General features: G+C 40.2%; 1 protein-coding gene across 1 annotated transcript; it reads left to right on the top strand.

Annotated features, from left to right (window-relative positions):
• Positions 1–633: 633 nt before the first annotated feature.
• On the top strand, positions 634–5,097 carry LOC132808234 (uncharacterized). Its single transcript, XM_060822058.1, has 4 exons — positions 634–676; positions 828–1,127; positions 1,901–1,949; positions 4,632–5,097. Exons 1-4 carry the CDS (start codon positions 634–636, stop codon positions 5,095–5,097), a joined length of 858 nt encoding a protein of 285 aa, XP_060678041.1.
• Positions 5,098–12,013: the final 6,916 nt, after the last annotated feature.

The raw sequence follows: 12,013 nt of genomic DNA, 5'->3' as shown, positions 1-12,013 counted from the left end.
GCCTCAGTTGCAAGACTGAGGGAAGCCACTGGGTTGAAGGTTCAGTTTTCCTGATCAGATGTGTGACCGGGGTCCAACGGAGTTGCTCAGCATTAAATCATCAAGAGAAATGTTGAATTAACAAGAGGTAGAGAACGGGGCAGGTAGTTAACGAAAGTAATGCTGGGGACAGTGGAATGGGGAAGGTAATTTTTGGTTTCTTCCAGCATCATCGCTCCACATTCTTTGGTCAACACATATGACGAAGTAAGAAAACAGACAGAGTACCCAGCTCATTACTGCAGGACTAAAAAGGAATGCAGCGATCATTGACAGAAAAAAATGTCCCACCTTCAACACCGCACCCACCCTTGTGCACTCGGTTAATGTGGGAGGTGATTACATACCTAGTCCACAGAACTGGTGAAATGACATAAAGCTGGAGGTTCCCTCCTCAAACCTACCGCGTACTCAGATAACGCACGCCCACAGATCTTGAATCCACTCCGCCCATCAATCACCTCATGGACACTGCAGCGCACAAATCCACTCCCTCCATCCAAAGTACTTCAGTCCAGGTCACGATTCAGAAGTCCAGAGTAATCTGTCGTTCCCCTAACTATCATCTAACTATCAGCTCCCAATCCGGGAAATATGAGTAACCTATTTGGTTTAATCTTGTGTGTCTGTTTACCCTGTGAGTATCGATCACAAAAATTAACATTACGAATTTCAAACAACACTGGTGCCGAATTCGTCCGCATTTCAGGCAGGACCTGCAGTGTTAATTGCAGGTAAAGTTTTGGTCAGTTCTAATGCTCGCTCACTTCTCTCTGTTCAATTTTCAGGTTATTTCAGTCAGTCAGTGACACAGAGCCCAGTCGCTGTTAATAAGAAGGAGTGCCAGTCTCTCACCATCAACTGTGTTTTCAAAAGTCGTTATTCTTATCAATATTTTGAGAGTGGACATTTCTTTAGACAAACGCGGCAAGCTACGCAATGGGAGCGGATCTCCGGTGGCGGGAGATTCGTTGTGTCCACAGATAAAGCACAAAAGACATTTTCGTTGGAAATTCGGGATGTCAGAGTTGAAGACACCGCCACCTATTACTGCAAAGCTCGTTACTGGGATGGCACACACAGTGATGGGCTACGGTTTCCGTCCCACAAAAACTCTCATTGGAGATTTTTGCAAAAAGAAATTGAAAAAAATAGCCAACCTGCCCAGAAATTCCCACATTTCGGCCTCACAGCCGCTGCCCCGCAGTACAATTTGCAATTAGACTGGATTAATGTTAAAAACATGCTATGATTCACAAATGCCATGTGTCTTTGGATGGCGATATCTTTGTCAAGACTGGTGTGCGTGAGTGGATGTTGGGAATGATTGATCACTGTTAAAGACTACTGACGTGAATCGGAGTCCTGTTCTAACAGCTGAAATCAGGAATTGACGTTCAGCTGTCATACCCAAAATCTCAACAAAACCTGTGAAGTTTTACACCGACATATACCACTGTGACATTTTGGAACAAGGCACAGTGAAAGAAGCCCGATCACAAACATCTTTACAAGTAAAGTATACATTCTCCGGCCCCAACACTCAATTGTCAGCTTGAAGTTCACTTCACTGCAATGCAGCTTTATATCTTTACAATTCCCGTCAAGAACTAATTTGTTTACTCGATTGTTCTTCGCTGACATGAAGTGAACATCCACCTCCTGTATTCCTGTGCCATTTGATAGAAGAACAAGAGATGAGCTTGAGCCAAAGGGAATTTGGACACGGAGAATATCGCCTATCTATCTAAATCGCTTGAATAATTAGCTTGGTCAAGCAGCGTGCTGATGATGTTTCGATGCTTTGATGTAACATTGGTTCTTGTGCAGAGGAGACTTAAAGGAGCATTGCTGTGTTATTATGACTATGTAGATGGAACCGGAACGGCGTTGACTGTCACAGCTGGTAAGTGACTCTGCATTCCATCTTGCAATGGATTATGATGCTAAATGATCGTTTCATTGTTATTAGCTTAAATGTAAATAAAGTAAACAAATATTTTAGAAGGAATCGCTTCTGGTCCAATGTCGGAGTTGCTTGTCAGCAGAATATACGTGTCAGGTCCTGGTTTCCACAGGCGAAAAAAATGAATGACACCTGGTCCTGAGTCAACGGTTTCACTGTACCTGTGGTATCAATGGTCAAACCGGTCAATAAAGGGACACCAACAACATGGCGAACAGGTGACTCAATGAATAAAGAGGACTGACTGTCTGGGATCCATTCCAGGAGTTACCTGTGACCGAGGGAGCTCTTTTTGTTGCTTAGGTCACAGAAGCAAGTTTTCAGAGCTTTGCAGCAGGCAGAGAATCAAGCCCAAATTCCAAACGTTCAATGAAAACATTTCACCCACGAGAAAATCAGGAATACTACTTGGCGAACCTCAAGTAGAAGGTATCTGGATGTACGTCAAGATGAGTTATCCTATTTGAGGATTGGGAGCCAGGAATCACCGAGTTACTATTTCTTCTCAATTCATTTCATATATGCATTCGTTTAACCAATCATATTTCCATTTTAATTGCCTGAAATTGAACGTGAAACTGCAAAGATATTAGGTTCATTTAATGTCGGTGTTTTGCGACGTCGGATTGCTGTAATGAACGTAATTATCTGAACCAGCTCAAACTGAAGAATGCTCATTTAGAAACAGCAAGTAACAATTCATCAAAAGGAATATGTGACAATTTCTGGGGCATCGTTCAAATTAAACCCATCATGAGAATGTTGTATGAGTTATATGAAGCGAAGGGATGGAATGTTTTCTACACTGAAATGCTGGTTAGAAATTTGTTCTCCTTACTTGAGAATGAATTAATTTGTTTGCGAACAAGTAAAGCTAATATTCACTCGACATTCACTTGAGATAAATTAATTGTCCTTTGTGAAGGTATTCTGAAGTGTTAGCACCATTGCCTTCCGTTTAGAACAAGCAGAGTGATTTAATTTGAACATATAGAATTATTAAGGGGTAGATGTATCGATGGAATTTTCTCCAGACAGAAAAGTCCATCCAATAGTCACAATTTGCAATTAGGATTCAGCAGATCGGACGACGAAGAGCAAAAAGATTTTCAGACGATCGATTGTCTTGAATCAGTGGCATTTTATACCGCAGAAAGCAGTGGAGACCCAAGCGTGAACTGCTTTCGCTGGATCTGGTTTGCATTAGGAGCAGCGAAGCACGAAGAGACTTCATGAAAATCTTAAGTACGATGGTCTCGAAACTGGGATGGATGAGACTGAGCTCAGAGCAATAGGCCACTAGCAGAACAAATAAAGTAACGAAGGTGAAGAAATGTGCAAAATATGGAACTTGCCACCAGAGTAGTTCGAGCACATTATATTGAGTCAATTATAGAAGGTTTTGAAAACACAGGCAGGAGAATGGAATGCACTACACACTGTGTTAAATGGACAATGTGAATTAGATTTCAGGCATAAGTGAACGTTGGCATAAACGAGCAGCAACAAATCAGTTTGGCTGAATGGCCCTGTCTTCACTTTTACTGCAAAACTAAAAAGATTTCCACTCAGAAAACCATAATCCAATGAAAGTAATTGCAATTGAGAGAAATCTGAAAGGTAGATTCCAGTGTGTAATAGTAAAACCACCCTAGAGACATTACAGACAGAACCAAACAGACTGCTGAGAGACGTTTGTGCAGATTGCCATGATCGCAAGAAAAGAAAAAGGCACAAAGGAAAACCTGAAATCAGTTAATACAAAATTGAAATATTTCACGTCAGCTGTGAATACTGTGAGAAGAAAGTGACGCGATTGGGGATAAAAGTGGATCAAAAATCGGGTATACTCTCATAAACAGAGGTAACATGCAGACAATGATTGAAATAACCAGTGCTAATCAAACCCGTCGTTTATTTTGGATCCTATTCTGCATGGTGCCACAGCATCGTTTGGTTATATTTTGGGTGGTGAAGTTTGGAAATTTATTATAGAGTTATAGCATCAACCAAATTATCAGGTTTCCCAAACCAATGTTTTCCATTTGCCAGCGTTTGGCCTGCATCTATTTAAACATTTCTGCCCATCATCGATTTCCAAACGATTTTTAAATGATTTCACTATACCTGTCTCTAAGACTTCCTTGGCAATTCATTTCATATACACTCCACGCTCTGTGCAAAATAGCTGTCATATGTGTCCCTTTTAAATCTTTCTCCTTTCACCTTCACCTTATGCCCTCCAGCTTTCAAGATGACGACAAGATGATCGTTCGAGTTAGTCTGTCCACAGAATGTGTGAATACTGTTTTCTACAGAATCCTTTGTAATTGTTCCTAATGCACTTACGTTCTCCACATAGCCCTGCATTGTTTGCCTGATTCAGCTGCAATCGATTACCCATTTGAATTTGACTGTTGATTCTGTTTCCAGCAGCCGTTTTGGCAATGTATTGCACATCACAAGAAGAAGATATGTAAAATAATTGCCATCTCATCTCCTCATTGCTTTACATTCTGATAAAACATAACATATTCAAATCTAATATCAATAAAATGAACAGAATAACTCCCGTGATTTGCAATTTCACCATTGACTGAATATCTGTTGAATGTCATCCCACAAGTTTCGGTTCTCTGGTGTCCCGGAGTCCACCACTCCAAACCTCTGCTGCTGGTGACACCGTCACATTAAGCTGTGAATACTCAGGGATCTGTCAGTACACAGTTTACTGGTACTGTCAGTCCCCAGGCCAACCTCTGAAATATATGCTTCAAAGACACACCTCAGGAGAGCAGAATAAAGAAAATGTTGCAGGCGGACGAATCTCTGCTTCTCTTGATGCTACGGCAAAAATCGGTTGGTTAATGATCTCGCAAACTCAACTGAGTGACTCCGCTGTGTATTACTATGCACTGAGTCGGCTCTCAGCGCGCACAGTGATACACAGTACGGAGAGAGCTGCACAAAAACCTGAACATGCAGAGAATTACAGACAGAGTGCCACAGATCACGGAGACTGCTCCAAAATACCTGAACATGGGGTGATTACAGACACAATGCTACAAAACACGGAGAAATATTTCAAATAAATGTTACTCAGGGTGGAGCATTTTTTTATTGACACGGTAACACAGAGCACGGAGAAACCTGCACAAGAAGCTGAACACGATGGGGTTACAGACACCCAACATCACAGAGCGCAGAGAGAGCTGCACAAAATCGTGTTAGCAGAGGCTTGAGGAGGTGAAATTCGAGCTGGGGTCTTGGATGGATTTGAGCGGGATTGTCTTTATCCAGAATCTGCTCGATTGATTAGTATTGATTGTTTGTTAATGCACTGTTTATAAAGGAAACATCCTGTTCAAGGGAAGAATTCTCGCTTTATGTAAACCAGCGTCTAACATAACGTGTTTCTTCTTTACACTCTGTTAACAGAAAGTCAATCAGTTAAGTAGATGACGTGTTACATTTTACACAAGAGGGATACAGCATGAGCAAATTCGTCAATAACTCTTGTATTCTAATTGAACTATTATTCGAACACAAAATGCGTGTTGGATAGTTGGGAAACAGCAAAGGTTTGAGGACTATTTGGTTTCCAGCTTCATGGGTGGGGATTGGCATGCATATCGAGTAACATTCCTCTGTACTGTGTGAGTTCGTGATTTCAGTTTTCAGTTTATAATCTTTTCTGAAGAAACTTAATTCCAAATATACATTCAGACATCAGTGGCATGTTTCATTTCCAAAAAGCATTTTTTTTTCTGAGACATACCCATCTGGGTTCTCTCCAGAACTGCACACAGGAACATTTAACCAAAAGTATAAAAACACCTTAATTGAACACCGACTGTCAGAGATCAGTGATTTTGACACAGCAACACTGCAGGTAATGTTCTGTTTTGTTTTCTAGTGTTGGCGAAAAGGAGGCGCGATATCATCGATTTCAAATTATTTTGAATTTTCACGGTTAGTTTCTTTTAATTTCTTCAAGTACTTTGTTCTGTTTGTGGTTTGTGCCATCGTGGGAGATTGTTCCAAAGTCTCTAAGTTGTCGGTTGGTTTCAGTTTGTATAGATTCAGCTGAGGTTTTACTGTTACTCAGTGGGAGATTTCTCTACAGCATATATGACAATCCCAATTCCCTCCAATCAATTGTTCGATTCTTTCCCATCTTGTGGGGTCCTAGCTTTCTTTCAATTTTATATTATTAACAACCTGCAGAGCAGGTTCAGGACATTGACCTAATTTGACCCCGCAAATGTATGCCCATCACATGAATCTCTCTCCACTTTACACTGAATGATATATTAACAGATGGAATCATGCAGGTATCTATTCCTTTCGCCATTCTATCGCTTCCCTGTTCCATCGACTGCTTGTTTGAGTGTTTGTATTCTGTTCTAATATGCCTTTGCATGGATGCATTCGCCTTAATATCTCCATTTGTTGTTCTAGTGAACTTTGTCACGGAGTCACGAATAAGAACTATTTTCAGAATTCAGTTCATTTAACCAGGGCATCATTTAAAACATCCCTGTCCAGTCACCTTCTGGTTCCATGTTTTCTGGAGAAGAGTGATCCAACCTATTCAAACTTTTCTTCAGCCGCAAAATACAGCTATATTATGCATTAAGTTAATTCCTTTTTATTATTATATATTATTCATTAAGTTAATTCCTTTTTACTGGATGACATCGAATTTAGAAAATCTCACTGAGGAGATCACCCACCATCATATCAAATACCACACAACGCTCGAGGTTGGACTGCCCTTGTAACTTTTACTTTCGTGCACAATCAATGATAACGTATTAGATTAGATTTCCGACAGTTTTTGAAACAGACCCTCAGGCCCAACATGTCCACACCGGCCCATCGAAGACTAACTCACCAAGACCCATTACCTTAACTTACATTTACCCCAACTAATGCCCCTAACACGTTGGACAATATAGCACGGCCAATTCACATGACCGGCACATCTTTGGATTGTGGGAGGAAAGCCACGCAGAATTTCAAAATTTGACCACCCTTCTTGAACTTGTGATTGATCTGATCAAATGAAGAATTTTTCAGATTCAACGTTACCAAAATTTGCATTTGATGCTCCCCACAATGTTACGGTCCTTTGTTTGTTAACCATCTTATCCAAAAGTTGAACTGTAATTTTATGGAAATGTTGAAGCAGGGTTAAAGTATTAGGCATGAAAAAGTGTATAAATGAACGCAAACGAAGAAGTAAATTGACGTTTAAAATACACATTATTCAGTGAAATCGCAGAGTTGGGAAGCAGAAAGGAAGTTTTGAGATAGGGACTGAATTCAGTGTTTGCTATCAACGGATTCACAAACTGAAGGCTCGACATCATATTTTGTGAAGTTCGAGGAACCAAAGAAATTACAGTGAGCCTGTCCCCAAAGGGAAATGCAATCATTCACCTTATTGAAAGGCATGAACAATGAGGTAATCTCTTTGTTCAGCGAAATGTAATTAAGGTGCATACTGTGACTTATTTGTCCCTGTTGTGACTATTTATCTGAATAAATAAGGAGCCATTTGAACGTGTCACAGAGCAAGCCTCTATGGCGGCAGCAACTCCGGCAGTGCTTGAATGAAGATGCACGAGCCAGTCATTGCCCCATTCTTTGTCGTTTTCTACTCAATCCTCGCTGCTATCGGTGCCCCGGGTAAGTCAGTGATGTTCGAGAAAATCGATTGCCTATTCGTGTATTTCCAGATGTTTATTCCTTATCTTTCCAGGATTCAGTAGAATGTTCCCAAACTATAACTCTTTGATTTTAAAGCAGTTCGACAGGTCTCCAGACCGTATAATACATCATGAAATAATATCTGCAGCAAACTGACAGAAAAATGATCTATGAGAACTGAGAACTGCGTTGAATCACAATGCATAAACATTAAACAGTAATATTGTCACAAATTGCGTTCAAATCCAATTCAGTAAACTGCAATTTGGTCCATTGTATGATGATTGGTTTAACACAGTGTGGTAAAATGCCTCTCTGCACAGCTTTCACTACAGTATCTAAATATGAATTACTTTGTAGTTGTACTTTAGAAGACATTTTGTAATATAAACCTACATTCACTGATTAAACGAATCTACAGCATGTGCTGTGCAGAGGTGTAATAAAGTGTCGAGCTCCAAAAGGAGAACAGAATCGTTCATGTGGTCTAAGGTCTTAATTGAAGTTTAGTCTCAAAGACGTCAATAGCGATGCAATATTTTTGTACTTTTGTTAGTTTGCCTTTCTGCTGTGAATTCTCTCAAATTTCAAACCATTATATTCTAAATAATTTACCAAAAACATATTGTTCCTCAATTATACGAACGTGCAGTTCCACCTCGTCTCAAGTTATCTCAATGCATACAGCAAACACTAGAACAATGTGGCAGACCAATTTAGTTTTGAGGAATATGAAATATTGACAAACGGTTTGACCAAAGGAACGTCTGAAAGAAGAGACCAAAAGCCGAGCTGCTCAGGTGGTAATTCCAACAATTTGGGTTTTAGTCATTAAATCTATAACCAACATAATTTGGAATATTAAATGGAGGGATGCACAGGACGTAGAATCAAACTTAACATGATATTTCAGACTGTTGTATGATGCCGCGGGAATGGATTTCACTCAGGTCGGGAGCATCTGAAAATTTGAAGGATGAGGTTGCAAAGGGTGAGACATCTCTGGAAGGATCCAACGTCAGTTAACATTTATGGGTTCAAGGCTGGCCCGTGTTTGATATGAATTTGTTCATGTCCGCCGCATTATTTTTGTTATTGCAAATTGAACAAGTAGCTATTGGCATTAACTCAGTGACTGGAGAGCGATTTTGTTTTCCTGGACTGATCACATTGACAGATGATGCGATGGTGATATGTAAGACTGGGGTGGAGAAAGTCAGACGTGACAGTATACCTGGTTATTGTCCAATGAGTTTGTTTAAAATCAATATGCTTAATGCTGCACTTCATGTCTAGTAATTGTCAATGTTTTCAAAAATAAGGTGGACAGTGGAAGTGCCAAGGTGATAGTTGAAGGCAGTTCTGTGTAATATTTCACGAAGATACAAAGTTTCGACTGAGTTCAGTAATGTCTCATTTGACTTTTCACAGCCAACTTGCTGGCGTTCATTATTCTATTGCGAGGACGGTGTGGTCTCTCAAGGGGTATCACCTACTACCTGGTGGCGATCGCAGTGAGTGACTTCCTTGTCATTACTACTGCAGTCATTCTCAATCGAATCAGCCGCATCTGTTTTCGGAAAAGTCTCTTCTCCACCACTCCTGCATGCACTCTCAGTGTCGTATTGGTCAATGCCAGTCTGGATTGCTCGGTGTGGCTGACAGTGGCCTTTACCATCGATCGCTTTGCAGCCATCTGCTATCAGAGACAGAAGACCAGATTCAGCAATGAGAAGACCGCATTACTGGTTATAGGAATGATCTGTGTTCTGTGTTCCGTCAAGACCATCCCTTTGTACTTTGCATTCCTGCCCTTGTTCATTTTGGATGGGGTATCATGGTTTTGCAACATCAAAGCCAGCTTCTATACCTGGCCAGTATGGCAAGCATATGATTGGTTGTTTCGTATCATGACACCTTTTCTCCCATTCTTTGTCATTCTGCTGCTAAACATCCTTACCATAAGACAAATCATAGCGGCCAACAGAGCTCGCAGGAGGCTCTGGGGTGCCGAAAATCGACAAGATCCAGAAATGGCCAACCGCCAAAGGTCCATTGTCTTGCTGTTTGCCATTTCTCTCAGTTTCCTCCTCATGTTGTCCCCTGTTGTTGGACATTTTATCTATGTGTGTCTGAAAGCTAAGAGTGACTTTGATGGACTGGATTTCAGGAACCCGAAGTACATATTTGAAGAGAGCACCAACATACTCCAGTTACTTAGTTCCTGCAACAACGTCTTCATCTACTCTGTCTCACAGAATTTGTTTTGAAAGCAGATGAAGAAAGTTCTGATTTACCCCTTCGTCATTCTCGCCAGAACATTTAAACGATGAACAATTAGAAAACACTTCATCTTGTTTCTTTCCCAACAGAGTGACATAGCGTTCACTTCTACCATCTGCATTCCATAAAGAAATCTGATGAAAAGAAGCCCCAGTCTTAAAGGGACATAAGGACTATACTCCTGCTGTACAGATACCTGAAGCATAGCCTAAAAGAATGCAGAAATATCGGAAATTATTTCCTTCTGGACATGAAGCCAATTTATGATTTGTATCCACTCACACTTCCTCCAACTCTCACTGGTCTCGTACAGTTCGTATTTGTTTATTCATGTATTTTCCCCATTGTTTTGCTGTTGATATCATTTTCCAATCTCTTCATTCCTTACTCGCAGCATTCGTTCCAGTTTTCCTTCAGCACTGTCGTCCTGTTTGCCATTATTTCCTTTCTTAGAGCTGTCATATCTCCCCATCCATCTCTTTCGCGATGTTCCACAGAGTAACATGATCTTCAAGAATATCCATAACCCAATACTTGTGTTTGAACTCTCTCTTCAGGAATGTGTGTTCTTTTTATTGTTGAGTCTGCAGATTTTACATTTATTCTCCAGTTGAACCCCTCGGAATATGGAACATTGTAACAACATCATTAGGTTCTTCCCTCGTTTCTACATCAGAACTTCATTTTTCTGCACCTGAATTCAAATAAACAAGAATACAGGATTAAACCATACCAAATTTCCAATTTCATGACATCAATAATGTTGCAATAACTGATTGAGGCTATCATTATATAAATTGCCAGGCTCAATGTCTCAGATTCTTGGGGCTCTCCAACTAATAACATTCGGCCATCCTGAGAATAACCCATTCCTTTCTACAATTTGAGTTCTCCTTATTAATTCATCACCACAACTTAACATCAACCTCGTATTCTCTTATATATTTACTGACTTCCTGTACGGAATGTTCCCAAAAACTTTCAAAGTAACGAAAACACATCACATCTGTTGGTTGTTCATTATCGGTTCTCCAATTAGCATCCACAAAACGAATTCCAGAGTGTTTGCCAAATATTCCTTCCCTTTTGTGACTCCGTATTTACCCGTCTCAAACATATCATTGTTTCAAAATGTCTATTTATTGTCTCCTTCATTATATGATCTGGTGATTCCTTATAATTGACATTCAACGTACTCTGGTTCCTGTTTTCTGATCCCTTCCTTCTTCAGTAGTTGGATTAGTATCGCTTTTTTATAATCCTCAGGAACTTTTCCATAACTTCTCGAATTTCCAACGATAACCATCAATGCACTCATTGTATATACAGCCACCTCAAACAAGACTCTGGAATGGACCCCATTTGGTCCAGGAATTTATCAACCTTCAATTTAAGAGGTTTTCTGTTCTCAGCATCCAAAGGATTTTCATGCTCTGGACTCCTCCTCAGATATCATCCATTCTTCTTAAACAGACACTTCAAATTTCTGAACTTTATTTATAGCCGAATGTTCAGACAGCAAAACCGTCGAAGGAAAATCATTCAATAATTTCACAACTAAAGATAGGAATAATTGGGAAAAATGCAGAGAAGGACTGAGATGTCCTTCAAAGGAGACCTAAGCTCACATTTTCAAATAGGAACTCTTTGATGGAGTAATCAAAACACGTGGAAGGGGGCTTCAGAATTTGCAGGTTGCTGTTCTCGTTTTACGTGTGTGCAATTGTGCAATATTCCAATGTTACATAGCAGGCATGGCACCGGACCAGAAAGGAAGGTATATGTTCGAATGTAATTGACACACTGCAGACTCTGAAATTGTATAAATTAGAGACCTTTTTGTTTATGTCACAGCGCAGATTTGAAATTTCATTAGTTTACAACAAGTGATGCATGGCCCAGGGAATGTCTCGTTCAATGCCCTGTATTATTTAGCACTTGCTACTACTGGTGTCCCTTGGTCGGTAACACATTCTTACGAATTGCTTTTAAGTTCAACCAATCTATTAA

This window comes from Hemiscyllium ocellatum (genome assembly GCF_020745735.1).
Source record: "Hemiscyllium ocellatum isolate sHemOce1 chromosome 27 unlocalized genomic scaffold, sHemOce1.pat.X.cur. SUPER_27_unloc_39, whole genome shotgun sequence".
NCBI classification, from domain to species: Eukaryota; Metazoa; Chordata; class Chondrichthyes; order Orectolobiformes; family Hemiscylliidae; genus Hemiscyllium; species Hemiscyllium ocellatum.
The sequence above is the reverse complement of the archived record's forward strand: the minus strand, read 5'-3'. Positions and strand labels throughout refer to the sequence as shown.